The sequence below is a fragment of the Cervus canadensis genome, chromosome 23, assembly GCF_019320065.1.
Source record: "Cervus canadensis isolate Bull #8, Minnesota chromosome 23, ASM1932006v1, whole genome shotgun sequence".
Lineage (NCBI taxonomy): Eukaryota > Metazoa > Chordata > Mammalia > Artiodactyla > Cervidae > Cervus > Cervus canadensis.
In genome coordinates, this window is record NC_057408.1 from 49420755 (window position 1) to 49448465 (window position 27711).

The 27711-nt window shown below is 47.4% G+C and overlaps 1 protein-coding gene across 1 annotated transcript in view; it reads right to left on the reverse strand.

Moving 5' to 3' along the window:
• GREB1L (GREB1 like retinoic acid receptor coactivator) overlaps window positions 1-27711 on the reverse strand; it is a 244611-nt gene that overhangs the window by 6583 nt on the left and 210317 nt on the right. Inside the window, exons 18-28 of the mRNA XM_043444069.1 lie at window positions 27246-27438; window positions 23581-23714; window positions 19268-19607; window positions 15124-15239; window positions 13797-14041; window positions 10467-11038; window positions 9932-10034; window positions 7271-7426; window positions 6635-6774; window positions 4228-4389; window positions 3895-4099 (exon numbers count right to left, since the gene is read on the reverse strand). Of these exons, the coding sequence (XP_043300004.1) occupies window positions 3895-4099; window positions 4228-4389; window positions 6635-6774; window positions 7271-7426; window positions 9932-10034; window positions 10467-11038; window positions 13797-14041; window positions 15124-15239; window positions 19268-19607; window positions 23581-23714; window positions 27246-27438 (2366 nt within the window). The remainder of the gene's footprint in view (window positions 1-3894; window positions 4100-4227; window positions 4390-6634; window positions 6775-7270; window positions 7427-9931; window positions 10035-10466; window positions 11039-13796; window positions 14042-15123; window positions 15240-19267; window positions 19608-23580; window positions 23715-27245; window positions 27439-27711) is intronic.

The window sequence follows — 27711 nt, forward strand, 5'->3', positions numbered from 1 at the left end:
GAAGACTAGAGCCAAGCTCTTAGGTTTGAATTCCAATTCTACTATTTTATAGCTGTGAGATGGTGAACAGGTAACTCCCCTGTGCCTAGACTTCCCCTCCTGTAAGAAGGCGATGATAATGTCTACTTCATAGGACTGTTGTATGGTGCTCAGGACAGTGCTGCACATGGTAAGTGAGTACTCAGTGAGTGTTAGCAATTAAGATGATGACCATCAGGAATTAGCCAGGTTTTATGAGTGGGCCACCCTAAATTGAGGCTTCCCTAGTGGCTCAGACGGTAAAGTATTTTCCTGCAATGCCAGAGACCTGGGTTCAATTCCTGGGTCAGGAAGATCCCCTGGAGAAGGGAATGGCAACCCACTCCAGTATTTTTTTTTTCCCCACTTCATTATTCTTGGAGAATCCCGTGGACAGAGTAGCCTGGTGGGCTACAGTCCATGGGGGTCACAAAGAGTCAGACACAACTGAGTGACTAACACAGACCCTAAAATGAAACAAAACATAGAAATAAGCTAAAAAAAACCCCAATTAAATCTATGGAGGAACCAGGAAAACGGTTTGAGTAGATGGAGGGTAATGTTAGGGTTTAGGAAAATCTATTGATACCTTTCAAGAGCATTGTGTATAATACTTTGCATTATAAGGGCCATATATGAAAAAGCCCCCAGCTAACATACTCAGTGGTGAAAAACTGAAAGCTTTTCCTTTAAGATCAAGAATAATAAGACGAGGATACTTAACTTTACCACTTTAACATAGTATTGAAAATCATAGCCAGAGAAATTACACACACACATAAAAGTCACCCGAGTTGGCAAAAAGTAAAATTACCTGTAGACATGACCTTATGTGTAGAAAACCTTAAATATTATACACATACACATGTTAGAATAAATTCAGCAGAGTTGCAGACAAAAAAAAACACAAATTAGCTGTGTTTCTATATAATAACAATAAACAATCTAAAAGGGGAATTAAGAAGTGCTTCATTTTCATCAAAAAAGAATACTTGGAATACATGTTCAAGCAAGGAGGCTAAAGACCAATACACTAAAAAGTACAAAACACTGCTGTAAGTGTTTCCAGGTAAGTGGAAAGACAGGTTCATGGACTGGAAGGTACAATACTGTTAACATCCCACAAAGCAATCCACAAATTTAATACAATCCCTGTCAAAATATCAGAGTTTTGTTAGAAATAGAAAACTTCATTTTTAAATTCACATGGAACTTCAAAGGACTCTGAATCACCAAAACAATCTTCGAAAAAGAACAGCAAAGCTGGAGGTCTCACACTTGAGTGATTACAAAAGCAAGAGTCATCAAAACAGTGTAGCAGTGGCATAGAGATAGATAGAGACCAATGGAACAAGAACACAGAGCTCAGACACACACTTGCATATACAGTCAAATGATTTTTGACAGAGGTGCTAAGACCATTCAAATGCAAAACAATGAAGCTGGACTCTCACCTTATGCTGTATAAAGAGATCAAAATGGACCAAAGAGCTTTTATAAAACTCTTAGAAGAAAACATGGGGGAAAGCTTAATGATACCGGTTTTGGCAATAGTTTGTTGATTTGTTGGCTATGACACTAAAAGCATAGGCAACAAGAGAAAAAATAAATTGGACTACATAAAAATTTTTAAACTGTGCAAAGAACACATTCTCCTATAGAATAGGAGAAAATATTTACAAGCCTTATCTGATAAGGGGCGAAAATCTAGAATATACAAAAACTCCTACAAGTCAACAACAAAAACCTCACTAAAAAATAGATTCTCCAAAGAAGATACACAAATGGCCAGTTAGCAAATGAAAATATGATCAACATCACTAATCATTAGGAAAATGTAAATCACAAGATACCATCACACACCCATTAGGTTGGCTACTAACAACAGCAAAAATTCCCAGAAAATACAAGTGTTAGTGAAGATATGTTAAAACAAACCACTTTACATTGTTGGTAAGAATGTACAAGCCATTATGAAGAACAGTATGTCAATTCCTAAAAAAATTAAAAGTGGAATTACTACGTGATTAAGCCGTTCTACTTTGGGGTATATGCCCACAAGAACGGAAAGCAGGGTTTTGAGATTTGTGTTCATGTCCACAGCAGCATTACTCACAATAGTCGGAAGGTGAGGAGCAGACCAACGGTCCATTAGTGGATGAATGGTAATAAAAATGGGGAGTTAAGCTTTGATGTTACCGAGTCGGTTTTGCAAGATGGACAAGCGTTCTGGAGACTGGTTGCACAACAGTGTGAATGTACTGATGAATGCTGAACCATACACTTAACAATGGCTAAATTTTGTGTTTATAAATTTTTTTAAAATGCTGCTTCATTTGCATATATTGGTTTCTCTTCCCAGATGATTACAAAAATGGCAAAACTGATACTAAACAAATTCACTCAAATCTGGGATAAGGAAATATTTTCTTCTAAAGGTCAGTTGGGCATGGAAAGGTGTGAGGGTCAGGTAAATATAGAGAAAGATTTTAGTTAAGTTTGGGGATATGTGTTTTGGGGAAGGATAAAGGACCAGAAATATGTGAAAGTCTTAAGTCATTTGATGTTAAGTGATGGGAAATAAAATTGCATTAAAAATATAAACCTGTTTGGAAAATATTTTAATCGATATTAAGGCTAAAACTTAAGGAAATGAAAAGGAATGAAATGGAGAACAAGAAAGGAAGAGTCTCAAGAAGGAAAAGGGAGAGAGACCTGGAGAGAGGCCCATGTGGATCCAGGGCACTACTCGGGTCTTTTCTGCCTTCACTCCAGCAGTGGGCTCTAAAGCTCTTGATCCTCCTCCCTCCTGAAGCTCTGCCTCGAAATTCCCACTGAAGCCGATGGGAAGTGAGTGAGATGCAGGGAGTGGGCAGACAGCAGAGCTGTAGGACACTGGATCCAGTTGGAGGTCTCCTGCCTTCAGGGGCAAACGAAGGAGCTCTGGACCTCTCTCTCTAGTTCCTCCTCCTGCTCTGTCAGTACACTCAACAGCCAGGTGTCCCCTTGAGAAATCAGCCCACTGACCTTACACCCCGAGGGGAAAAGCAGGAAAGACCTCCAGGAACTTTTAAGATGACTGCCATCGGCAGTGATGACGCCTCCAGTCCCCAGCTGTACAGAACCCCTGAGAACTTGCTGTGTGCCTTTAAGATCAGCGGTGACCCCCAGAGATCCCTCCAGACCTGGGTCTGAACTGCTAACTCCCCTCCTCCTCTGACTGTCCTCCTCTCTGTGAGGTCCCTGCTGCCAGCTGGGAGCCAGCAACACCTGCAGCCTGTGCTGCCCAGAGTCCCAAGCCCTCCCAGGGTGCTCAGTGTATCAGTGACTTCTTTGGATGCTAGTCCTCAGAAGTTAAAAAATTCTGCAAAACTGCAGATAAAGAGAAATGAAAACTCATTTAAAGAGGAGTCAAGGGCTTCCCTAGTGGCTCAGTGGTGAAGAGTCTACCTGCCGACGCAGGAGACACGGGTTTGATCCCTGATCGGGGAAGATCCCACATGCTGAGGAGCAGCTAAGCCGTGTGCCGCAACTACTGAGCCTGTGCTCTAGAGGCTGGGAGCCCCAACTACTGAGCCCATGTGCCGCAACCACTGAGGTCTACATGCCCTAGAGCCCATGCTCCGCAACAAGAGAGTAGCCGCGGCTCACCACAACTAGAGAAAAGTCTGCACAAACCAAGAGCCAGCCCGGCCAAAAATAAATAATTTTTTTTTTTAAGAGTCAAAAGTTCTTAAAAAAAAAAAATAGAGTCAGAAGTTCTTTGGTCCACAGAACAAGACACTTTCCAGGGTCACGGGACCCTCTGGAAGCCTGAGGAATGGAGCTTGGTATTTCTCTTCCCAGCCCTTGCCCGGCGTCCCGCGCGTCCCTTACCCACGCCTGCATTATTGAACATGCCAGGAAGCACCAGCATGATGTGGTTGGGCCAGTATTTGCGGTACAGCGGCATCTCGTACTCTTTGACCACCAGCAGGTGCAAGTGGCTGATGCCCTCCATGGCGTGAAAGAGGTTCAGAAGTCCGTGCTCGTGGCGACCGCTGGAGGGGGTGAAGATAGGGCTCTTGACCACGTTCAAATTCTGCTGAAAGGAAAAAAAAAAGCATCAGAGGCCAAAAAGAGAAATTAGAACCCTTAGATACTAGCCGCTTCTAAAACTGGCTCTAGGACCTGAGGCCGGCCGGCCTGCCTCCAGGCACCGTGACCCACCTTGTCTGAGACCAGGGGCAGCCGCATGCTCTCCAGGTGCTTGCCCTGCTTGCTGAAGACAAAGTGACTCTCTTTGGATTTGGGGATGATGAAGTAGAGCTGCACCTCTTCTCCCAGCATGGAGGACGAGAACGTGAAGGCGTGGAGGGTGGAGTCGGACATCTACGTTTGCAGAGAACAAAGCGAGGGCGTGTAAGCTCACAGTTGGCAAGCTTCCAGGCTGCGAATCTCAAGATGGTTATTGATAGAGGCCAGCTATCCTGGACTTCTACCTCCCGCCAGACCTGGCTGTGCAGGCAGAGTCGGAAAAGGCAAACGCTTCATCTTTTAGTGGCTGACACGAGATGCAAGCATCTCACCCCAAACAGCCTCTCTGAGGGTGGAGCAGTGACTGCTGCTGAAAACTACGCTTTCTCACCTTCTTAGAACCACTACTGGTCAGCCCTGCAGAGGTCCAGTATACCTCTGGGAGGTCTTGCTATGCAAACACTCCCAAAGGTGCCCAGTTACGGGGGAAAACACTGCTCTGTGCATGCGTATGTGCTCAAGTTGCTTCAGTCGTCCCCAGGTCTGCGACCCTTTGGACTGTAGCCCACCAGGCTCCTCAGCCCATGGGATTCTCCAGGCAAGAATACTGGAGTGGGTCACCATGCCCTCCTCCAGGGGATCTTCCTGACCGAGGGATCCTCTTCTGAGTGGGTCAGGTCAAATGATATTTTTCCTAAATAAACTATTAAAACTGACATCATTAAAACACCCCTGTGGGCTCATCTTTCCTGGCAACACTGGAAACAGAAGATGTCTGAATGGTCACTTACCCTAGAACTCTGGCTTCCAGAAGAGACCTTTGACTCATCCAAGCCACATACAAATCTAATCTCTTTTTTAAGTTGCTGGAAAGTTCACACACTCTCATAACCCACCTCAGTGAATAATTATATAAAGGTCTTTACAATGCAGACAATATTTGGCCTAATGAAAAGAGTGTGTCACTAGTCAGCAGGATCGAGAAGAATCCAGGTAGCCTTCCCAAGAGGTTCAACCTAAGTATTACATTTCATAGAAAAATAATATTGTAATACTCCCCTTAAGATCTCCTTCATTCTGCTTCACAAGTATCAGGCAGTACTGTAATCACACAGAAACTAAGTAGAAGGTTTTCAATATATTGTCTAAAAAATGAATTTTCTAATGATTTCTAGATCAGGGGCTTGTATCATCTGTATTCCATAAAGCATTGTGAGCTGATTTCAAACAGTCCACTCAAAGTTTTCAATGACACAGGAAAACATTTGGGGTATGAAAGGTAAATTCTATCAGAAGAGCAGAAAGACCAGTACATCCTTCTGAGTTCCCTGGGGGAAAATGAAGAAGACCTGATCCTCAAGAGGAGAAGCAAGTCTAGGGAGGAAGCGGGGCATCCACCCAGCACATCCTATAGAAAGGAAGAGTGGTTCCAGATGTTCAGGGCCAAGCACTAAAGGTCAAGAAGATAAAGTGGGGAAGCAACATGGCGCTCAGCCCCCACACAGGCACTGGATACAACCGTCACTGGCTGCCTTTCCCATCGTCTGTGCTCAAAGATGCTCTGGCCAACGAGAAGCTCAGTGGGACGGGGTATTTGCTCACCTTCCGTGTTCCACCTCTCAGTGCTCTCCAAATAAAAACACACACATTGACTCCTCTGTATGCCTAGTGGTCAGAGCCACCCCACACTGGAGTAACAGTGAGACTGGGTCTGTGCAAATCACAGCTCACAGGGCACACCCTACGGACTTGCAGATAATAACACCATCTTCATCAACAACCCGAAGGAGGGGAAGAGACCCTTTTGCCAAACATTACTGTAATATCCAGCTTTTTCAGAATCACAAACATACCAGTTACTTTCTAATCTAAACACATGGAACCATTTGATGAACTGACTTCAGACACAAATTCCATTTCTTTCTCTCCCCTGCCCAACTCCCCTGCCTATAATCCCAATAAACCCAAAGTCATTTTATCAACTGCTTCATGCATTCATGCAGTGGCTCCATCTCATAAATAAGCTATCCTTGCAAGTTCCCTGGTGACCCAGGGGTTAAGAATCCGCCTTGCCATGCAGGGGACGGGGGTTCGATTCCTGGTTGGAGAACTAAGATCCCACATCCCTCAGAGCAGCTATAAAGCCCCTGGGTTGAAACTACTGAAGCCTGCACTCTCTGGAGCCCATGCACTGCAACTTCAGAATCTGTTCATAGCAATGAAAAGATCCTGCATGTGGCAACCAAGACCCGACGCAACTAAATAAATATTTTTTAAAAACCAAACAAGCCATCCTTTGTCTAGGGCTTGAAGCTGGGGCTTTCCCTCTCTCACGCACAGAACCCCGGCCGGGTAACGGGCAGGAGCACAGGGGCGGCACCTGGGAGGCAGAGGTGAAGTCCATGTACTGATGGCACTGCTCACAGTGGTGGAAGGTGTTGTAGGCCGCATACTTGGTCAGCATCATGGACATAGTTTCTCGTTTCCGGGGCGCCTCAGCTTTGGGTTCCTTTATCGCTTCTGTGTAAAAAGAGACAAAACACCTTCCCATGCTGTGTGTGAAGACCCTATGCCTGGGCAAAAAGTACCCCACCCCCAGAAGGGCTTTTCCTAGGATTTTGCAGTTTATGCCCTGATAGGCAGATCTGAAAATTACAGCAAGGTGACCTTGCTGTTGTTTAGTTGCTAAGTCACGTACAACTTTTGCAAACCCATGGACTATAGCCCACCAGGCTCCTCTGTCCATGGGATTCTCCAGGCAGGAATACTAGAGTGGGTTGCCATGCCCTCCTCCAGGGGGATCTTGCTGACCCAGGGATCAAACCCACGTCTTCTACATTGGCAGGTGGATTCTTTGCCACTGAGCCACCCAGGAAACCCAAAAGGTGACATTCATGTGAATAAAACAAGACATGCAAAGGAATATGATTTAAGCTGCTCTCAAGGAGTAAACTGCCCCAGGTTTCCTGCCCTCATTTAGGTCAACCCTCGACCTTCGGGCTCCACGTGCACTGACCTTGTTTGACCCCTGCCAGCTTCTCAGTATATACCAGGCTCATCGAACTGTACTTGGGGTCGTGCACGCTGACGTCAAAGGGCATTTTACTGAAGCTCTCGATGTCAGGCCAGGGTTCGCCCTCTGACTGGCTCACTTCACTGCTTTCGCTGTGATCTAGGCCAAGAAGGGAAGTGCACAGAGCAGCCTGATCAGACTGACTGGCCACACTCCCTCCCTCTCACCCAAGTGTCAGGGAAACATACAGCCCAGGTGGGTGGACAAAGGCCTTTCTGAGAAATGAGCTCCCGAGTCCAGGGGAGAGGGGTGCAGACTGTCCTTCAGACCTGCTGGGAGAGATGCTGGCCCTCACTGGTCCCCATTAGCTTCTACACACCCAGCCCCAAAACTCCCAAGTCTAAGAGATCTACTAGTCTCCCACGCCCGACCCCCAAGTGTCCTTAAAATCTTATTTAACTTTGGATGAACTGAATCCTATCACAAGAGTTTTAGTCGTGGGGTTTTAGGATGCTGACAGCTGAAAGGATTTCAGGGGCTCATTGAGCAAGATTCACAGTGTCTGTTGCTTATTAGAATATCCACTGGAGCTTGTAAAACCCCTGTGCTCAGGCCACATGGCCCAGAACCACCTTCCTTACTTAGGCACTTGTGTTTAAAGCTCCTTCAGTGGTTCCGACGTGCAGACCAGGTTGAGAGCCTGCGGCCTTCGGTTTGAGTCCAGGCCACAGCCCCTGCCAACCTGGTGACTTCACACCTGCCGGCACCTTCATTTCTTCGGGTTCCCTGATTGTTTTAAGAAGTCCAGATGGCATATTGAAAGTGCTAACACCATGGCAGGCACATGGTGTGTGTCTAATAGGTGATATTTGTTATTAATAATAAAAACTATAAGATCAGCTTAAGACAGTGTAAAGGGAGTATGTGTGTGTTAGTTGCTCAGCTGTGTTCGACTCTTTGCAACCCCATGGACTGTAGCCTGCCAGGCTCCTCTGTCCGTGGAATTCTCCAGGCAAGAATACTGGAGTGAGTTGCTATTCCCTTTGCCAGGGGATCTTCCCAACCCAGGGATCGAACCCATGTCTCATTATGTCCAGATTTTTTAAACCTCATTATGGCAGATTCTCCACTGTCTGAGCCACCGGGGAAGCCTTCAAAAGGAGAAACAGAAAAAACTCCCTCCTGACAAAAGCCTAAAAGCTAGAAGTGAAGCTATTACCTTTTAAGCACAACACTGTTTATTTTTACATCCTGGAACATTTTAAAGTTTAAGTTTCATTTAAAAATATGCAGTTTATTTAAAAGTTAGAACTTATTCCTGTTTAATAAAAACACATCCCCACGCCTCTGCAGTGCCCCACTGCATTCCCCGGCACTAAAATGAGGGTGAAGGAATAAAGCCAAACTAGTAGTGCCGCTTATCACAGAGGCCAGGTTTGACGCTCACAGCTGTAGGCCCTGTAGTGGAATCTGAGATGAAAATTAAAAGCATCGTTCTTCCGAGGAGCCTTGGAGGTGGGGGTCAATGGGATGATGGCCCCTCACTCCTGGTCAGCTTGGCTCTGCCTTTGCACTGTAGCCCCGTCTGCTCTGGGCAGCCCCTGGGGTCTTTCAGCCCCCTCTGTGGTGGCCTGGGGTCTGCGACAGCTCAGCCAGGAACACAGACAAAGAGAGGTGGATGGGAAGACGGGACTGTGTGTGTTTATCTGGAATCATGCATGTAAACTGTGGAGGATGGAAGTTGAATCAAAAGCCATAGGAAGATGATTAAACATGGTTGATTTTACCTAGTCCGGCCCTAAACTAATCTATCCCTTGGGCTGGTCACAGGACAGGTCCAACTGTTTAGGAAAAGCAAGTGAGTGGAGGTCTCCAAGGGCTAATGTGATGGACGATACAAGGCCTTTTTCTTCTCTGGCTTCATCTTTCAGGGGCTTGGGAAGAACGTCTATCCATGACTGCTCCTGCCGCCCCCCTACCCGTTTCCATCAGCACACAGTCCATCTGAGATGCGAAGCCACCCTCCCCTGGCCCCAGGGCTAATACTGGCTGACCCCTGCTCATGTCCACGCTGCCGCCCTGCTGGACAGGCTGCAGAGGGGAACCGCCTCCCTCACAAGTGACAGCAGGGTGGCAGGGCCAAGAAGGGGGGCAGGAGGTGCAGGCTGGGGATGGCCTGTCAAGCACCAGCCCCTCCATCCTTCTGCCAGTGCCAAGGGGCTGCTGAAGGCGCCAGGGTTCTGTCCTGCTCATGGAAGTTTTCCTTTGGGTAGTAATCCACATACCTTCACTTGCAGCTAGCAGGCAAAAATAAGGTTACCCTGATGGAGTATAAAACGTGCCCTGGCCCCTTAAGCCGTAGAACACCGCAGTCTACGAATTTTAAACCTGAGCAGTGTCACCATCTGAGCAGCGGACCCACCTGACGGGCTTTATAAGATGCCTCTGTGCCCAGCGACTTGGGGGACACAGTGGAGATCGGGGCTCAGAGGAGGGGAAGTCACACCCCGACCTAAACGGCCACTTCATCTTACAACTCTTTGCTAGCTCCTGGCCTCTAACTTCTCAATAACCCTGCACAGGAACGGGTGTAGACCCCCCGGAGGCCGCGGACAACCCCAGGATGTGGCGGTAATAGCCCGCACCGCCACGCCCGGCGCTCACCGGTGTTGATCTCCGCCTCGTCGTACACGTCCACTTCCAGGAGCCGGATGAGCATGCGGAAGAGGAGCCTCAGGAACTGCAGGTAGGAGCCCGTCTTCCCCACCTGGGGCGGGGGTTGAGTGTAGGGGGGGAGGGGGAGGAAAAGAGAAGAGAAATGTCACACCTGGGCTCTCCAACGACTCCTTCCATCTCTGAGTGGGGCCTCGACGCCCCCCGACCCGAGACACCCCCACCCCAGACCCCGTGCCCCCACGCCCTACCCCCGACCCCTCCAGCCCAGAACCCCTGCCCCCGCGGCCTACCCCCATCCCTCAATCCCAGACCCCTGCCCCCGCGCCCTACCCCCGACCTCTCAAGCCCAGAACCCCTGCCCCCGCGCCCTACCCCCGACACCGCAACCCCAGAACCCCTGCCCCCGCGCCCTACCCCCATCCCTCAATCCCAGACCCCTGCCCCCGCGCCCTACCCCCATCCCTCAATCCCAGACCCCTGCCCCCGCGCCCTACCCCCGACTCCCCCAACCCCCTGCCCCTACCTGGGGGGGCCCACTCAGTAGGAGCCGGCGCGGGTGGCAGGCCCGCGCGCCAGAAGCGGGGTCGGGCGGGTTGCCGTGGTCTGCGTGGTGCGGCCGCGCGGCCGTCCAGCGGCGGTAGTAGAGCGACTGCTCCTCGGGGCCGGCGTGCGCGGGCGGCGGCGGGCGCAGCGGGCTGGCCCAGGCCACGTCGGGGTGCGGCAGCAGGGCCGCGGCCGCCGGCAGCTTGCCGCCCCGCCGCGCGCCCAGAAGGCTGTAGGCCGCCTTGGACAGGATGACCACCGGGGGCAGCCCCGCCTGGGGGGGCCGGCCGCCCCGGCCCGGCGGCCCGGGCCACGGCAGCGCCCCGGGCCCCGATGACGACGGCGACGGCTTGGCGGTGGTGCTGCTAGCCAGCGGGGGCCCCAGCGAGTCGCACTCCTGCTTTAGGGCCTCCCCGGGCCCCCCAGGGCCGGCCGAGAGCCCCTCGTCCAGCCCCGCGCTGGGGGCCGGGCTCCGGAAGCTGGGCGTCGGGGGCGGCTTCTGGGACTTGTCGGCGGTGCTGGACGAGCTGACCCCGTTCTCCATGATGGAGCCTGAAAGAGGACCCACACGCCGCGCTGTCACAGCCGCCCCTGCCCCAGGGGAAGGCCCGGGGTCCATCCAGGCGGCGCTCGGGCTTCGGGCCGCCCCTCGGCCCCTGGCGCCCTGCCGCCCCCCTCGCGCCCCTTCTCCCCCGCCGTCCCCTGGCGCCCCCTCAACCCCCGCCCTGACTGCCGGGTGGGCTCGGAAATGGGCATTTATTCCCGGTTTCCTCCGGGCGGCCAGGAGAAACCTCGACCCACGCCCCACCCTCCCCGCGTCTTCAGCCCGCAGGTAATCCCGGCGCCCTGGAACCGACCACCCCGCCGCCTCCTGCTCCTTCTCTCCATCCTGCCCGCGTCTTTGTACATCGCGGGTTATTAAACTCTCCTCTGGTTACGTCTTTTGGCTAAGCCAACCATCCGAATCACTCCAGAACCCTGACCAACACACGCTCTACACCCAAGTCCTGTCCAGTGGCACTTGCTCCTTCTGGGGTCCCAGGCCCCACCCTCCTGGCTGTGGACAGGCTCCCCCGGGGGACAGCCGCTTCCGTAGATGCCTGGACCAGACCGGCGTGGGAAGGCGGGGCTTAACCTCCTCCCTCCCTACCCGCCAGGGCTGGAGATCTGCTCACCTGCAGCCAACTCACCGCAAATGTCCCCCACCCCCACCCTTCCCTGGTGGCTCAGACGGTAAAGAATCCGCCTGCAATGAAGGAGACCTGGGTTCCATCCCTGGATTGAAAAGATCCCCTGGAGAAGGGCGTGGCAACACACTCCAGTACTCTTGCCTGGAGAATTCCATGGACAGAGGAGCCTGGAGGGCTACAGTCCATGGGGTCACAGAGTCAGACAGGACTGAGAGACTAAGTGGTTTGAAGATAAATCAGAATCGCATTACAAGACCTTTTCTGCTCGGACTGGTGCCTACCAGGCATGTGGGCAAATCCCAACCTTGGGAGCTCCTAGGTGAAGGCCCAGTAACCAGAGGCTCCTGACCTCATCACCGCTGCCCAGCTGACTTCTGCTTGAGGGTTTCCTTCTGCCTCGAAGGCCCTTGAGTCCTCTGGCCTGCATGCCTTGGGCGATGAGCACCCCCTGAGGACCCTGAAAGTCAGCAGGAGGCTGGTGGGGTGGTGGGTAGGGTGGTGTGTGTAGGAGGGCAGCACCTGGGTCCTCCAAGATTGGGGAGGGGGAACTCCATACAGCAGGATTCATGAGAGCAAGGCCAGAATCTGGAATCTGTGGGGCAGCTCTCCACGTGTAGGGGAGGGAGGGGGCTGATTAAGGAACCCAGGAAGGAAGAGGACTCTGATCACCCCACCCCGCCTTCCTCCTCTTCCCTCACTGATGCTGGCTGGTGTGGAAAAGCTTCTAGGTGTGCTCTTCCCCTCCCTTCTGTTACCCTTTACCATCCTCCCAAACTCCCTCTTTTATTCTGAATTGGTCTGCCAGGCAGACCCAGGGAGCCTATCGTTAGGGGATGGGGGTACAGCCCTGACCCATGACTGAAGCACATCCTGGTAGGACAATCCTTGTGCTCTTCCAGGCACAAGATACCTGCCTCTTCCATTCAGAAGGGGTGTGTGTGTGTGTGTTAGTGTCATGAGGTAAGAGAAGGGAAACACGAGGCAGAAGGAACGTGAATGGTGGTTCCCTCTATTGTGGGATTTTCATTTTTCATCTCTTCTCTATACTTCATTACATTCTCCAAGTTTTCTATATTAAACTCTATTATAACTTTCACAATCAGAAAAAAAAAAAGTGGAAATAATGCTGTGTGTGCGGGGTAAGTTGCTTCAGTCCTGTCCAACTCTGCGACCCCATGGACCATAGCCCACCAGCCTCCTCTGTCCATGAGATTCTCCAGGCAAGAATACTGGAGTGGATTGTCATGCCCTCCTCTAGGGGATCTTCCCTACCCAGGGATCCAACTGACGTCTCTTATGTCTCCTGCATGGGCAGGCGGGTTCTTTACCACTAGCGCCAACTGGGAAGCCCTGGAAATAATGCTGCATTTGCTTAATACTATTTAGCAGAAGAAAATTCATGCCAGGCACTGCCATCAGCCATACAGTAACATAATAAGAGGACGGTTGGTAGGCTGTAGGCTGGATCATCCCAATCAACCAGTGGTCTCAGAGTAGCCTTCAGTGTATAAACACTTGCCATTTAGGTACTTGGGGGAAAAGTCACTCATTCATTCAAACACACACTTAGTGCCAGGTACTAAGCCAATTAGCACAAACCACTTCAGGGTCTGGAAGGAAAAGAAGGCCTTTGTGCAAATATCAGATGCGTAATATCGATGAGATGGTACAGAGACTAGGAGACGTGGTGTTAGTGAGGGTTAATGAAATTTACTTATTGTATTTAGCCTACTGGTCAGGAAGATCCCCTGGAGCAGGAAATGGCCACCCACTCCAGTATTCTTGCCTAGAGAATCCCTTGGACAGAGGAACCTGGCGGGCTACAGTCCATAGGGTCGCAAAGAGTTGGACATGGCTGAAGTGACTTAGCATGCAGCGTGCACGCATGCATTTAGCCTATTAGCAAGCTCTTCATTAAGTGCTTCCCAGGCAAATGTCTTGTGGCTGCTCAAGACTCACGTTTGTCAACTATGTCTCCCCAGGACTGAGGTCTGGAGGGGATGCCCAGGTCAGTCACCGCTGCTCTGAAAGCCGGGTGGGAGTCAGCAGGTGCCTCTGCCTTCCCTACTTCTACCCCTTCCTCTCTCCTGCCCCAACCCCTGGAGAGAGAAAGTACTGACCTGAAGTTCCCGTGACGGCGCTGCTGTTACTCTGGGGTCTCTCCAGGTCGATCAGCAGCTCCTCGGTGTCATTCTCGCTGGCCACGGCTCGCTCCTGCTCCTTGCCGCTGAGGTCCAGGGCAGCAGTGGGCCCCCGGATCACCTCTTTGGACACATAGCAGCAGGCCAGCCCCATCTCCTGCTCCAAGGCCGTGCGGGTTAAGTAGCTCGAATCAATTAACCGGAGGTCACAGTACTTCAGAGACCTGCACAGAGTAACGGTGTCTTTGGTGAGGCATGCAGCGTTTACGAGTGGCTGACAGCAGTCAAAATGGTGAGCTTCGGTGGCAGGTAATCCTTGATGTAAACCTCAGCGCTGCCACCTCCTAGCTCTTAGGACCTTGAGATGGTCACTTCACTTTCTCCACATATAGAACAGAGTAACAGTGCCCAGCTGACAGTTATTGCAAGGAATGAATGGCGTGGCACAGGTAAGGTGTTTAGAGCAATACCCAATGGGCTTCCCTGGTGGCTCAGACGGTAAAGAACCTGCCTGCAATGCAGGAGACCTGGGTTTGATCCCTGGGTCGGAAAGATTCCCTGGAGAAAGGAATGGCTACCCACTTAAGTATTCTTGCCTGGAAAATCCCATAGACAGAGGGACCTGGTGGGCTACAGTCCATGGGATCGCGGAGAGTCAGATGTGACTGAGCAACGTTCACTTCACTTAACTCACAGCAAGCACTCAGTGAATGCTGTGACTATTCTTGGGCTTTCCAGGTGGCTCAGTGGCAAAGAATCCGCCTGCCAATGCAGGAGACTCAGGTGTAATCCCTGGGTTGGAAAAATCCCCTGGAGAAGGAAATGGCAAACCACTCCTGTATTCTTGCCTGGAGAATCCCATGGACAGAGGAGCCTGGCGGGCTACAGTCCATTAGGGCCCCAAAGAGCTGGACACAACTGAGCAACTAAACAACAACAATGACTATTCTTGCTATTGCCTTCCAACCCACAGGTCTCAGATCCTTGAGGGAACAGCAGCCTAACAGAGACATTTCATCCAAAAAGCTCCTCATTGGGGGCAATGCTTCTGCTCCCTGCCTCTCTGGCTGCCTAGCTTTCAGGCATAAACACTTCTCCTCCAGGGCTTCTCTCTCATTCCGCAAATTGCTAGGCAATCTCTGGAAAGTTGAAAGAATCCAAGAAGGCTAAATTTCTTATATCCCCGAGTAAAACAATTGCCTTCTCACTTGCCAAGTGAAGGAAGTGGGTGAGCATCAGCTAAATTTTAACCGTCAGCTCAGCCAAGCAACCAATGGAAAATGAGAATTAGTGATTCGCATCATACCTGGGAAAGGTTTCTCCAAGAGGATCTTTGCCAGTTAATATCACAATACAAGGCAGACCTTCTAGATCCTGGTACGTCCGAGGGACCCACTCTTCCGCTTCATTTCCCCTCCAGGTCTGTAGAAGGGGACCCATACAATAAAATTAAAACCCCTCATTGAGTTTCCACCTTTTTTGTTTCTACAATCAGATTTTCCACACATCTGTGCTTCCAAATGACTTCCAATAAGTGTGTTTGTGTGTGTACATATATTTTAATTGCTACTGAAAAGAATACACCAAGTACTCTAGAAGAATGTGGCCTTCCACTTTATCTCAATAAGGTAAAACAGGAGGTCTTAATGAATATATCATGTATTAGGCCATGCACATCAAAGAAATACACAATGTGAAATATCCCACCAATGGTGCAAGCCTTACAGAAACCCTACTTAGACTACGTGACTCAGTGCTCTTAAGTACAACACTTTCTTTGTATAATGGAAAGATTCTTGGGACTGATTGATTGAAAAAGACCATTTCGGTTGTAAATGACTAATAAAATAATCACAGCAAAACTTATATATAATCACCTCTATACATTAACTGAAATATACATATACACACATATGTATATCTTTAATAAATGGAACAATCTCAAATACAGGAATTTACCAAGAGGAAGAAAATCTCAACTTGAAGCATGCTCGAAAGTGAAAAGAGCTTATAGTTTTTTTTCTATTTTAGAGCAGAAAGAAAATAAACCATCTCTTAAGTGGATAAGGTGATTTCTACTACTTTTTATGAAGTGTGTATCATCTAATTGTGCTTTATATCAGCTTTCTAGCAGGAGTTATAAGAAATGAACTGACATTTCTCATAATGTTTTAGGGAACAAAGACTAAGAAGTGAGGTATTAAGAGATGCATATAATGTTATTTTAAAATAGACTGGTATTTCCTTTGCTAAAACCAAAATGGGATAAAAAGAAATATATCAGGCAGGATATGATATGATATAATATAACAGAATTTGGTTACTGGTTTGTTGATGTCTATAAAAGCCAGTCTTGGAAATAAATATACCCACAATTACTTCAAGTAAAATGCATAGAGTTTGTAAAACTGGAAGAACCCCCAAACCTAAATCTTTTGTCATATATTTTTATGCCAAGGAGAACTCAGTGGATCTACATAACTATTTATAAGTTTTAGAGACTTTCTATGTCTTAGAAAATCAATCTATCAAAAACATTAAGACATTAGCAGAAAGTTTCTCCCCACCCCCAATTCAGTTTTCCATATATTTTCATGTCAAAGGGAACTAGAACATTACCTAAATCAAAGCAAATAATTCCGCAAATGAGAATCATTTTACTCATAAACCCTCTCATTGGACTTATGAGAACCCTGACTCTGGGGTCTCCCCAAATATATTTCATGGTTCTAGCAAGAATGAGGTTGAGTTATAATGATGGGAGAATAGATGTCGTGTTTTATAAGGAGAATTATTTTCAAAAAATGATTAAACAGATTCCACTTTTACTCTTGACCAATCAGAGTAAGGCAAACCCACTATATAGTTTTTCTGCCACATTGTTACTTCCGATGATGGATGGCTGCCATTCTTCTATGGGTCTATCATGCCCTCAGGGTGCTTTTCCTACAGAAGCAGTTAAGACAACACAAAAGACTGAGACAGCATTGACTTAGGGGCTTATCTGGGGTTCAAGGTCAAGGAAATCTAATGAAAGCTTCACAGGCCTCCTGGACAGACTAACTTATTCGGATATAAACTTATATCCTTCCCAAGTACTTATTATCACTTAGAAGTTAACAACAATACCTAAAGGATAATTAGAAGTAAGCACAAAAATAAGGCCCCCTAATGGAAAAAGAGGCACTGGATATTACCCAAGGCTAGAGGCAAAAGGCACACTGGTACTTTTCGTCAGTGGCAAATGAAGTTGGTATTAATAATTTAGAAATCAGCAGGTGAAATAGAGACCACCTGGCAAGTGTCAGTCTTACTAAGGATGCAAACATTTCAAAGTTTCACTTCCACACCAGTGGAAAATAGGGACTTCCATGGTGGTCCAGTGGTTAAGACTATCTTGCAATGCAGGGGGCCTGGGTTTGATCCCTGGTCAGGGAACTAGATTCCACATGCTGCCAACTAAAGATCCTGTGTGCTGAAACAAAGACCCGGTACAGACAAATAAAAGTAAATATTTTTTAAAAATAAAAAAGGTGGAGTATAAAAAGGATGGATCAATGTGATTGAGGGATTTTGAACATATGGAAATCTCTCTTTTTTTTTAGCCACCCCCCACAGCATGTGGGATCTTAGTTCCAAGAGGATCAAACCTGCACCCCTGCATTACAGGGCAGAGTCTTAACCACTGGACCACCAGGGAAGTCTCTGGAAATCTCTTCCGTGTAGCTGCTGCTTGGCCACTTCTCATGTGAATTGAGGTGTAACTGCTTGAGAGGTAATTACTTGACATCTCTTCATGGCACACCCACAGCAGCCCCTGGAAGCCCTGCAGGTGATTCTGATGTGCTTGCAGCCAGGCAGGAACCTCAATTATTGACTGTTTTTCAAACTATGGCCCACGGGGGCAAATTATTGAAGACTGCTGATTTACACTGGCTTAGTATCTGAACAAACGACCTAAGATGCTTTAAGCAGCTTCACCCGGTCAATGCCAATGGAGACCCAGAGAAGACCTTGCAGCCTCATAGCCTTTTAGAACATCTCCCTGCAGTAGGTGTGTGAGACCTTGCAGAGCAGTGCTGATTACCTGCCTGTCCGGATTCCTCATCATTAGCATTATTCAAATTGTCTCATAACTAACAAGTTATATTGTAAGAAGAGTTTCAGGATTCTCATTTCTTACTTATCCCAGGAATACTGCTATATTGTAGTCTATATCTTTAATTCAAAACTGTGAACATTGTATCTATATATCCATATGTGAAATGTAAATGTTACAACACCCACTAAATATAGGAGCTTCTATGTTTAGACATTTATTTGTTCCAGCTGTGTATCAAGCTAATACAAGACATTTTGTTTGCATTTTGGATTATTTGAGTTAGGTAGTAGAACACAATACAAAGGTTTACATTTGCAAAATGCTCTATGAATATGAAATAATAATCCTCAAATTACAGCCCTTAGAGACCATGCAGTCTAATGCTCATTTTGCAGTTGGTAAACTGCAGCCCAGATGGAAATGTAAATCCTCTAAGACTGCATGGCTTCTTTTTATACAATTCGTGTCAAACTAGGCTTTTCTTCATCCAGGTTAGCTCAGTATTTAGTTTCTGCAAGGTTCAGAAACCATGTTGATCTAACCCTGACATAGAGCGCCTTGCTCAGTACCACACCTATCTGTGTGCAGAATTTCATTAAATGCTGTCAGAGGGCTGGGACACATTGGATTAGAAAAGTCCCCAGAAAAATCTGAGCAGGGCATGAGGTAGGGACTTAGGTTAGTTGATCAAAGAAGTCTCGCCGGCCCACCACACCTGACAGGAGGGGTTCAGAAAAAGCAATGCCTTCCCCGTGCAGAGCGGTGGGGGACTTAGCCATGCACAGGCTTGGAAGAGTCTCAGTCCAGCCCACGCTTGGGGCCAAAGCAAGTACAAAGAAACAGCAAACTGTTGGGGAATCCACATGCAAGAGGGTGGGCAATCATCCTCTGTGAGCCCTGAAGAGAAAACAAGATACTTTACCGACTCTGAGTGGACAGAAAAGATTCAGTGAATGGATGATATTGAAAGGCGTGCCCCCACGGAGGTCCAAGAGAACAACTTACCTTTTTTTTTGTTTTCTGAGAAAACAGATGGCCGTGGGCTAGATGAATCTTGAACAAGGTCAATAAACAGGGGGTGAAATTGGGTCATCGCATTTTTTTTTGCACCTGCAGTCGGAGAGCATGGAAGACCAACTGCATGCATGCACTAGCACCGGGGACCCAGACCGAATGTTAATAAACTAGGAAGGCGGACACGTCCCTTAGCTTAGCCTTTACGTTGTCACAAAGATTGCGTGACACTTGTGCGAGACTCTAGCAAACTGCAGGCCTCTGAGCCGCCTACACGGGGTGGGGGTGGGGGGGTGGTCCTAGAAAACGGAGCGAAGGTCTGTCCATTGCTAACCTTTAGTCGCGCCACAAAGTGGGCTGCCACGCTGAGTTCAGAGGCGGGGTTCCCCAGGACCACCTCGAAGCGGTACTGGAGCCCCAGCTTGTCGCGCACCTCCTGCAGCCGCTCCTTGGCCAGCATCGCCAGCTGCACGGAGGGCACCCTGAGGATGAGCATGTGTCCGCGCCCGCTGCGGTTCTTCCCCGGGCAGCTGAGGAGGTCATCCATGATGTTGAGGGTCTCCGGCGTGCTGTGGTCGCGCAGGGACGCCACGGTGGTCAGGGCCATCAGCGCCTCCGAGTACTGCTGGATGAGGAGGTAGCAGCGGACCACCATGCTATGCAGCCTGGGGTACCTTCAACAGAACACAGGGGGCGCTAGCATGGGGCGGGGGCCCTGGGATCGAGGGCTGTGCAGTGGGAGTGGAGACCAGCGGGGTGGGAAGGGGAGAGTGCTGGGTGGTAGGCTTGAGCTCAAGAATGACCTGGATTTGAGTCAGTTCTTACAAGGTGGATGAACCTAGAGCCTATTATACAGAGTGAAGTCAGAAAGAGAAAGACAAATATCGGATATTAACACACATATATGGAACCTAGAAAGATGGTACTGATGAACCTATTCGTAGGGCAGCAGTGGAGATGCAGAGAACAGACTATGAACACGGGTCGGGGGGGTGGGCAGGAAAGAGAAGGTGGGACGACTGGAGAGAGTAGCATGGAAGCATATATACTACCGTTTGTAAAAGAGCCAGAGGAAATTTGCTTTCTGACTCAGGAACTCAAACTGAGGTTCTGTAACAACCCAGAAGGGTAGGACGGGATGGGAGGTAGGAGGGGGATTCAAGAGGGAGGGGACATATGTGTACCTATGGCTGATTCATGTTGATGTATGGCAGAAACCAAAGCAATATTGTAAAGCAACTATCTTTCAATTAAAAATAAATAAGTTTGTTAAAAATGAATGCACTTGGGGACCTCCTGTAGAACACAGGGAACTCTGCTCAATGTTATGTGGCAGCCTGGATGGGAGGCAAGTTTGGGGGAGAATGGATACATGCATATGTATGGCTGACTCCCTTCCTTGTTCACCTGAAATTATCGCAACATTGTTAATTGGCTATACCCCAATACAAAATTAAAAAAAAAAAAAAAAAGAATGACCTTGGAGTCATAACTAGAAGGAAAAGCTAAGCTCACAATACCTGCTGGGATAGGTACTTCAAGTTCAAGAGGCTTAGGGACAGTCTAAGGATCCTAGCTTCTCCCAGAGTGGTCTCTGAACCAGCAGCATCACCACCTGGGAGCTTGTTAGATATGCCAAACCCTCCTACCCAATGTGTACTGAATCCCAAACAGCCTGGACAAGGTCCCCAGGTGATTTGTACCACACTGTATCTTGAGAAGCACTGGTCTGCTCAGACTGTCCACAGAGTTGTAAAGGATCATCCCTAGATTCTAAGCTCTTGCTGCTGGCCTGGGGTTAGAATGCTTGGTAGCTTATTTCTATGATACTTAAGATTATAGTTGGGAAACCGATACATTAATGTAATGTCTGTGAAGTATAAGTTGTAAAAAGAGTAATTATTATGGCTAATTTGAGGTCAGCTCCCCTGTAGCAATAACAATTGTTATTGCTCAGCCACTAAGTCGTGTCAGACTCTTTCCGACCCCAGGGACTGCAGCACATCAGGCTTTCCTGTCCTTCACCATCTCCTGGAGTTTGCTCAAGCTCATGTCCATTGAGTCAGGGCAATAACAGAATCTTCTCATAAAAATGGAGGAAGCTTGGAGCCGGCTGGAGAAATAGCATCCCCTAGTGGTGTGGTCTCCCATCCACCTGGGTGAAAGGAGCCTGGGGAAATAGCAGGGGTGTCCTTGACTCACCCCAACATTCCCTGCTCTCCACCTTCCACTGGACCAACTCGGCTGTTTTTTTTTTTTTTAACAATTACAGAGCAGGCAGAAAATAAACCTCTCATTTACAAGCTATTCCTCATAAGACCCAACCAGAAGACAGAAGGAATACACATGGGTAAAGAGGACCCACTTGCAGACATGAAGAGGTGCTGGTCAAGAAAGCAGGCCTGGGGAAAGCAAGGCCTGGACCAGAGCTTGGCTGGGTCTCCCGTGGAGACTGGAGAAGGATGGCGGGTCTATGAACTTTCTTCCTGGATGCCGACTTCCAGGCAGCCGCCTAGCAGCTGGGTAGACCAGAGGGGAATTTCACCTTTGCTCCACTTTATAATTCTATTTAAAGTGAAACAGTCATCACCAACCTCGCACAGGAAAGCCCAGGGTCAAATACCAGTTCGGGTCAGCAAATGACTACTGTGGTTTTGAAGTACCTAGAGCTGGAAAAGACGATGGATTGATTCCCTGGGTTCTGATTCACCTTCTCATGGAAAGATGCTGATTTAAGGGCTGGGAGAAATTCAGCTACTTGCCTAAGATTATCCAATCAGTCAGAGACAAGAGTGTGTATTTTATTCAGTGCTTTGACAATGTCTTCTCAAGTGGTAAAGATTTAGTAGACTGGGGAAAAGTAAAGAAATCCTTTAGTTTCATCGGTTCTCCTGAACCAATCCATTCAAGTGTTCAATAAATCACAGCTATTATGAGCCTGGGGGACCTGGGCTGGAGGAAGTGAGCACAGATGATCCAAGTTTAAGGCTTACTGTTTGTTTTGTTTTTTTTTTTGCTGGGGCATGTAAGAAAACCAAAGTTAGATCAAAGGTAACTTTGACGTGAAAAGTGAAAGTGTTAGTTCTTCAGTTGTGTCTGACTCTTTGTGACCCCATGGACTGTAGTCCACCAGGCTCCTCTGTCCATGGAATTCTCCAAGCAGGAATACTGGAGTGGGTTGCCAATCCCTTCTCCAGGGGATTTTCCCAACCCAGGAAATGAACTCAGGTCGCCCGCATTGCAGGCAGATTCTTTACCATCTGACATGCAGGCATTTAAATTTTACACTGAAAGAGCTATGAACTTAGAAGTGAATAGTTTTCCCAATTTTTTTTGTTTGTATTCAATTGTAATCATAGTTTTTGTAAGGATTACAAAAGTTGTACAGGAGCTGATGGGACTGTCCATTAAAATACGAGTTATAAAACTCCCAGATGTTACTGGAAGAAAAGATAGGTTCCAAGCTGGTGGATAGAACAGGAGGAGGCTGGGGAGGTTTTACCCTCATGGGGTGGTTTTAGAAATCTCAGATCACAGGTGCCATGAAGGGATCACAGTGTCTGTTAAGTCTTCTCAAACCCAACAGCTGCGAAAGCACAAAATCCCACTGTAAGCCTGTTCCTTTTCCTGACACCGCCCAATAACTTGCTGGGTTGGATGTTTCTCCCTGATCATCTTTATTTCTCTTTCTTAGCAGCTGTATAGGGCAGCTTTTAAACAGATGGTTTGTGATCGATGAGAGACAGTGTTAAGAACTAGAGCTACTAAAAATGAGAACGTGTCTCATCACATAGAGCCCGACTGCCCCATCACTGGATGATCAGACAGAATATTATAGTGGAGGACAGGGAGGAACCTCTATTAGGTTAAATTCTTCTTTTTTTTTGGCCATGCCCGGCTTGAGGGATCTCAGTTCCCCAACCACAGACTGAATCGCGGTCCTAACCACTGGACTGCTGTGAAATTCCCTATTAGGTTAAATTCTTATGCCTCTTTTTTTGAGTCTATAGTTCAAGATCAGAGAGGGGGTAAAAAATGAACAAACAAAACAGAAAATCCCTTTGCTGTTCCAGCGTTTGACCTGAAATTGAGGAAGAAAAATGAGACAGAGTCATAATCCTTTACCCCAAAGTCAGGGACTGGAGGAGGGCCACTTGGAACTGAGCTCAAACAATCTGATTATTTTTTAGTGTTCTCCAGTTTACACTTCAGGTCTCTCAAAGTAAAGTTTCATTTCTTTACTGAGGGTGCTGGCCTGTGGTAGACAGAGGAGAAAAGTGTGGGGTGCACGGTGGGGAGGGGGAGGCCATACCCCAGAGGAATGGCTTCTAATAAGCCAATCCCTCTCTGCCCGCATCATCTCTGGGTACAGCTGTGAATGAACCTGCCTGGGAGATGATTCAGAGCACGGAAGGTGGTTCTCCTTCCCGCTTGGGGTCACCGGATTCCTTTGCTGGTCCTGGATGATGATAGAAAACCCAGCTGAGTGAAAGGTCATCTCAGGAAAGGCTATTTTTATTCTGCTCTTGAGTGTCATTTGCATAGCCTGGGCTCCACCAAAACTCCCTGTGACTCTGACCAAAAAGATGTTTGGCATGTTCAGACAAACAAGAACAGCTAAAGATGAGGTTGAAGGTCCTTATTTACCTCTCCAAGAGCGTATTCACCATTTTTTCAAATGTCTCGTCACATCTCAGAAGGGGGCTCGTGATTCCCCATTGCAGAGATTTACTGTACTCATTCAGGCCGAAGTACAGCTTCTCCTCGCAGCTCATGTCCTCCTGGTTCAAAACAGAGCAAAACCCAGTGAGGGCAGGACACAAGGTGTCTTATTTTCAGGGTTAGGGGAGAAGGGACCTGTAACAGGTTATTGCCTGAAAATTAGAAAAAACTGTGAATAAGCAAGTGGGACTATATCAAACTAAAAAGATTCTGCACAGCAAAGGAAACAAAATGAAAAGGCAACCTACTGAATAGGAGAAAATACTTGCAAATCATTTACCTGATGAGGGGTTAATACCCAAAATCTATAAAGAGCTCATATAACTCAACAGCAATCTCCCCAATCCAATTAAAAAGTGAGAAGATCTGAATAAAATGCTTTCATTTTTTTAAATTTCATTTTACTTCTCTTTCTTTTTTCTTAGCAAAATGATAGGGGCAGCTTGTTAAATAGATGGCTTAGAATCATCTGGAGCTAGCAGGGTTTGAAGAACTAGAGCTCCTGGGCTCCTCCAGTATCACAAATCATAAGTGACATGATTTACTGAATTCTTGTATCTTTGGGGAAAATGTTCCCCTGCTTAAAAAAATCTCCGCTCCCAGAGTCCTGCCCTCTCAGTGACCCTGAGCTCACCACCCGTCTTTGCTCTGCCATCTCTGCTTTTCCTCCAGTCCAACCCTCCGCTCTGTGGACGCTGTTCCCTGGAAGATCACCAAGGACTCCTGAGGCCAAGCCTCAGTCCTTGGCCTTGCTGCCTGCTCAGCCATTCTCTTCATTATTTTCTTCCAGATTTCATCTACACCAGCTGCTCTGGTCAGTGATCAGCGTTCCTGAAAAAATATTCCAAATCCTCATCCTAAAGTCCCAGTTCCTACTCCCACTCCGTGTTTGCCATGGTGCACTTGCCTGGCCTCAACTCAGTTCGAATCTGTCTTGTCTGCCTTCCGCACGCAGGTCTACTGCACTTCTGTCTTCTCTTTTCCCACGAAAGGCATCACCTTAAAAATATCTCTGCCTTTTCCCTCTTCCTCAAAAAACAAATCCTAGAAAAGTTACCATTTCTTCCATTCTTTTTATTGCCAGCACCTCTATTCTGATTGAGGTACTTGTTCATTCGAACCTGAATTATCAGAAAAGCCAGATGACTCATCCCCACCTTTCTAATCACTTTGACTTGACCTCTTATAGTTAATAAATTGCCTTGAAATGCAGCCTCTTCGTATCCACTAAAGCTGAACTCTGCACTCAGCAATTTCACTCCCAGATACATACCCAACAAAAGTGTATACAGATATCTACTAAAAGGCATGAGCTAGCATGCTCAGAGCAGCATCTGAAATCAGTGAATAGGATGAATAAATCAACTGTGGTGAGTCACTCAGCATAACCTATATACAACCAAAAGCACGAGTGTTTCACGACTCATGTAAAATATAAAAGAATCTCACAAACAATGTTGAGCAAAAGAAGTTATAACAGAGCGCCTGCTGCATGTGTGCATGACTTCAGCCGTGTCCGACTCTTCATGACCCCATGGACTGCATGCAGCCCACTAGGCTTCTCTGCCCATGGGATTCTCCAGGTAAGAATACTGGAGTGGGTGCCATTTCCTCTTCCAGGGGATCTTCCCAACCTAGGGATCAATCCTGAATCCCTTCCGTCTTCTGCATTGGCAGGCAGGTTCTTTACCACTAGCGCCACCTGGAAAGCCCATGCCTATTGTACCATTCCATTTATATAACATTCAAAATGAGGCAAACCAAGCCAGAAGAGTGCCTCCCTCTGGCGACAGAGTGCCTGGCCTCGAGCGAAGCTCATGCTCTAGTTTTTCATCTAAGTGCTGGTTCCATGGGTATGTTCAGTTCGTGACAATTCACAGAGCTGTATATTAACATTGAATAATTGTGAATTATGAATAATTGTGAACCTAAAAAATATAAGAATTATGCATATTCTGGGAGTTCCCTGGCGGTCTGGTGGTTAGGAATCAGCACTTTCACTGCCATGGCCTGGGTTCAATCCTTGATTGGGGAACTAAGATCCTGCAAACTGCGTGCACAGCCAAAAAAGAAAAAAGAGTAGGTTCTGCTATCTCTAATAATACTGTGCCCTTGCTAAAAAATTGTTCGAAGTCATGTAACAAGTGTAAGCTCTCCCAGCCTGGTCTCAAAGATTCCACATGTATGTTTTCAGTTTTCATTTAATCCCACTAAGTTTTCTCTGAACAATGCCTGATGCTTCCTCCTCTATGGCCCTGCCCTGCTGTCTGCTGTCATCAGTGTCTGCTCCCATCCCTCCTCTCCTCCAGAGCCCACCCCATGCGCTCTGTCCTCCACATCGCCATTCCTGATGCTCTCAAGTGGGTGGGACTTTCCCTCCTTCAACCCACAGAGCACTTTGGTTTTTTGCAATTGTCTTATTCTACTTTGTTTTTATTTTTTTTTTCTCATGTTTGTCATTTTGTTTTTACAAATAAAAATTGTATTTATTTAAGGTGTATATATTGGAGAAGGAAATGGGAATCCACTGCAGTATTCTTGTCTGGAGAATCCCATGGACAGAGGAGCCTAGTGGGCTACAGTCCATGGCATCATAAAAGAGTCAGACACGACTGAGTGACTAACACACAGGGTGTGTAACTTGATTTTTTCTTTTTTAAAACTACTGAAATATAATTGACATGAACATTACCTTAGTTTCAGGTGTACAACATAATAATCTGCTATTTGCATGTGTTGTGAAATTGTCACCACAAGAAGTTTAGTTAACATCCACCCATCACCACACATGGTTGTAATTCTTTTTTTTCTTGTGGTGAGAACTTTTAAGATCTACTCTCTGAGCAACTTTCAAATGTACTGAACAGTGTTATGAACTACTGTCACCTCTCTTTTTTTTTTTTTGATGTGGACCTTTTTTAAAGTCTTTATTGAATTTGTTACTGTATTGCTTCTGTTTTATGTTTTGGTTTTTTAGCCACAAGGCATGTGGGATCTTCACATGCCCTGCATTGGAAGGCAGTCTTAACAACTGAACCACCAGGGAAATCTCAGAATGAATCATTCAAAAGCACAGAACTAATCCAGGATATTGATGGTTATGTCAGATCACATTACATTTTAGGGGGACAAACTACACAGGTGGATAATTTTGTATCTGCACGATAACCTAAAGTAGAAACCACTGAATCAAATTTATAGAGAACACTTTTTCACTGGCTTTTGTTGTTGTTATTGTTTAGTTACCAAGTCATGTCTGACTCTTTACGACCTCACGGACTATAGCCCACCAGGCTCCTCTGTGGACGGGATTCTCCAGGCAACAAAGCTGGAGTGGGTTGCCATTTCCTTCTCCAGGGGATTTTTCCAACCCAGGGATTAAAACTGAGTGTCCTGCATTGGCAGGCGGATTCTTTACCACTGAGTCACCTGGGAAGCCCATTCATTAGCTTTTAGTGAATACTGATTGTAAGTATATGGAACTTTTAGAAGCTAAAGCACACGTTAGACTTTTGATCATATTTTATGATGCTACTCTGCTCCCGAGGGAACTGAGAACATGACTGTCAGAAGGTGGGGAAGAGACTCACTGTGCTGTCCAGCTGTATCCAGTGTACCTCGTTGCTGGTGCTGATTCGGGACTGTTGGGTCTGCAGAGTGTATGGACAGGAGGTGACCTGGAGCACCAGGAGGTTGAAAGCTTCCAGAACCTCTCTGCCGTTAATGACCCTGTCAGCCAATCCATGGCTGGGCTCACCATGTGACAAAGAGCCCGACATGACGCTGTAGAGACATTGAAAGCCACATTAACACCTCCTCATCTAAGTGACTAGATGCACAATCAGAGAGCAAAACAGAGGCCATGTCGTAGCTCTTATTTTTTTTTCAGTTCTTATTAACTGAGAGCAGCAGTGGAAACAACCAGCATTTGATGTGGAAGAGCAAAAATAACCCTCTTTCTTACCCCTTTCAGACAGCTTAGAACACAAGCAGTAACTGAACAGGATGTGGGCAAAATTTCTTTTCTTTACCTTTCCTACCCCCTTCTCGCCCCTC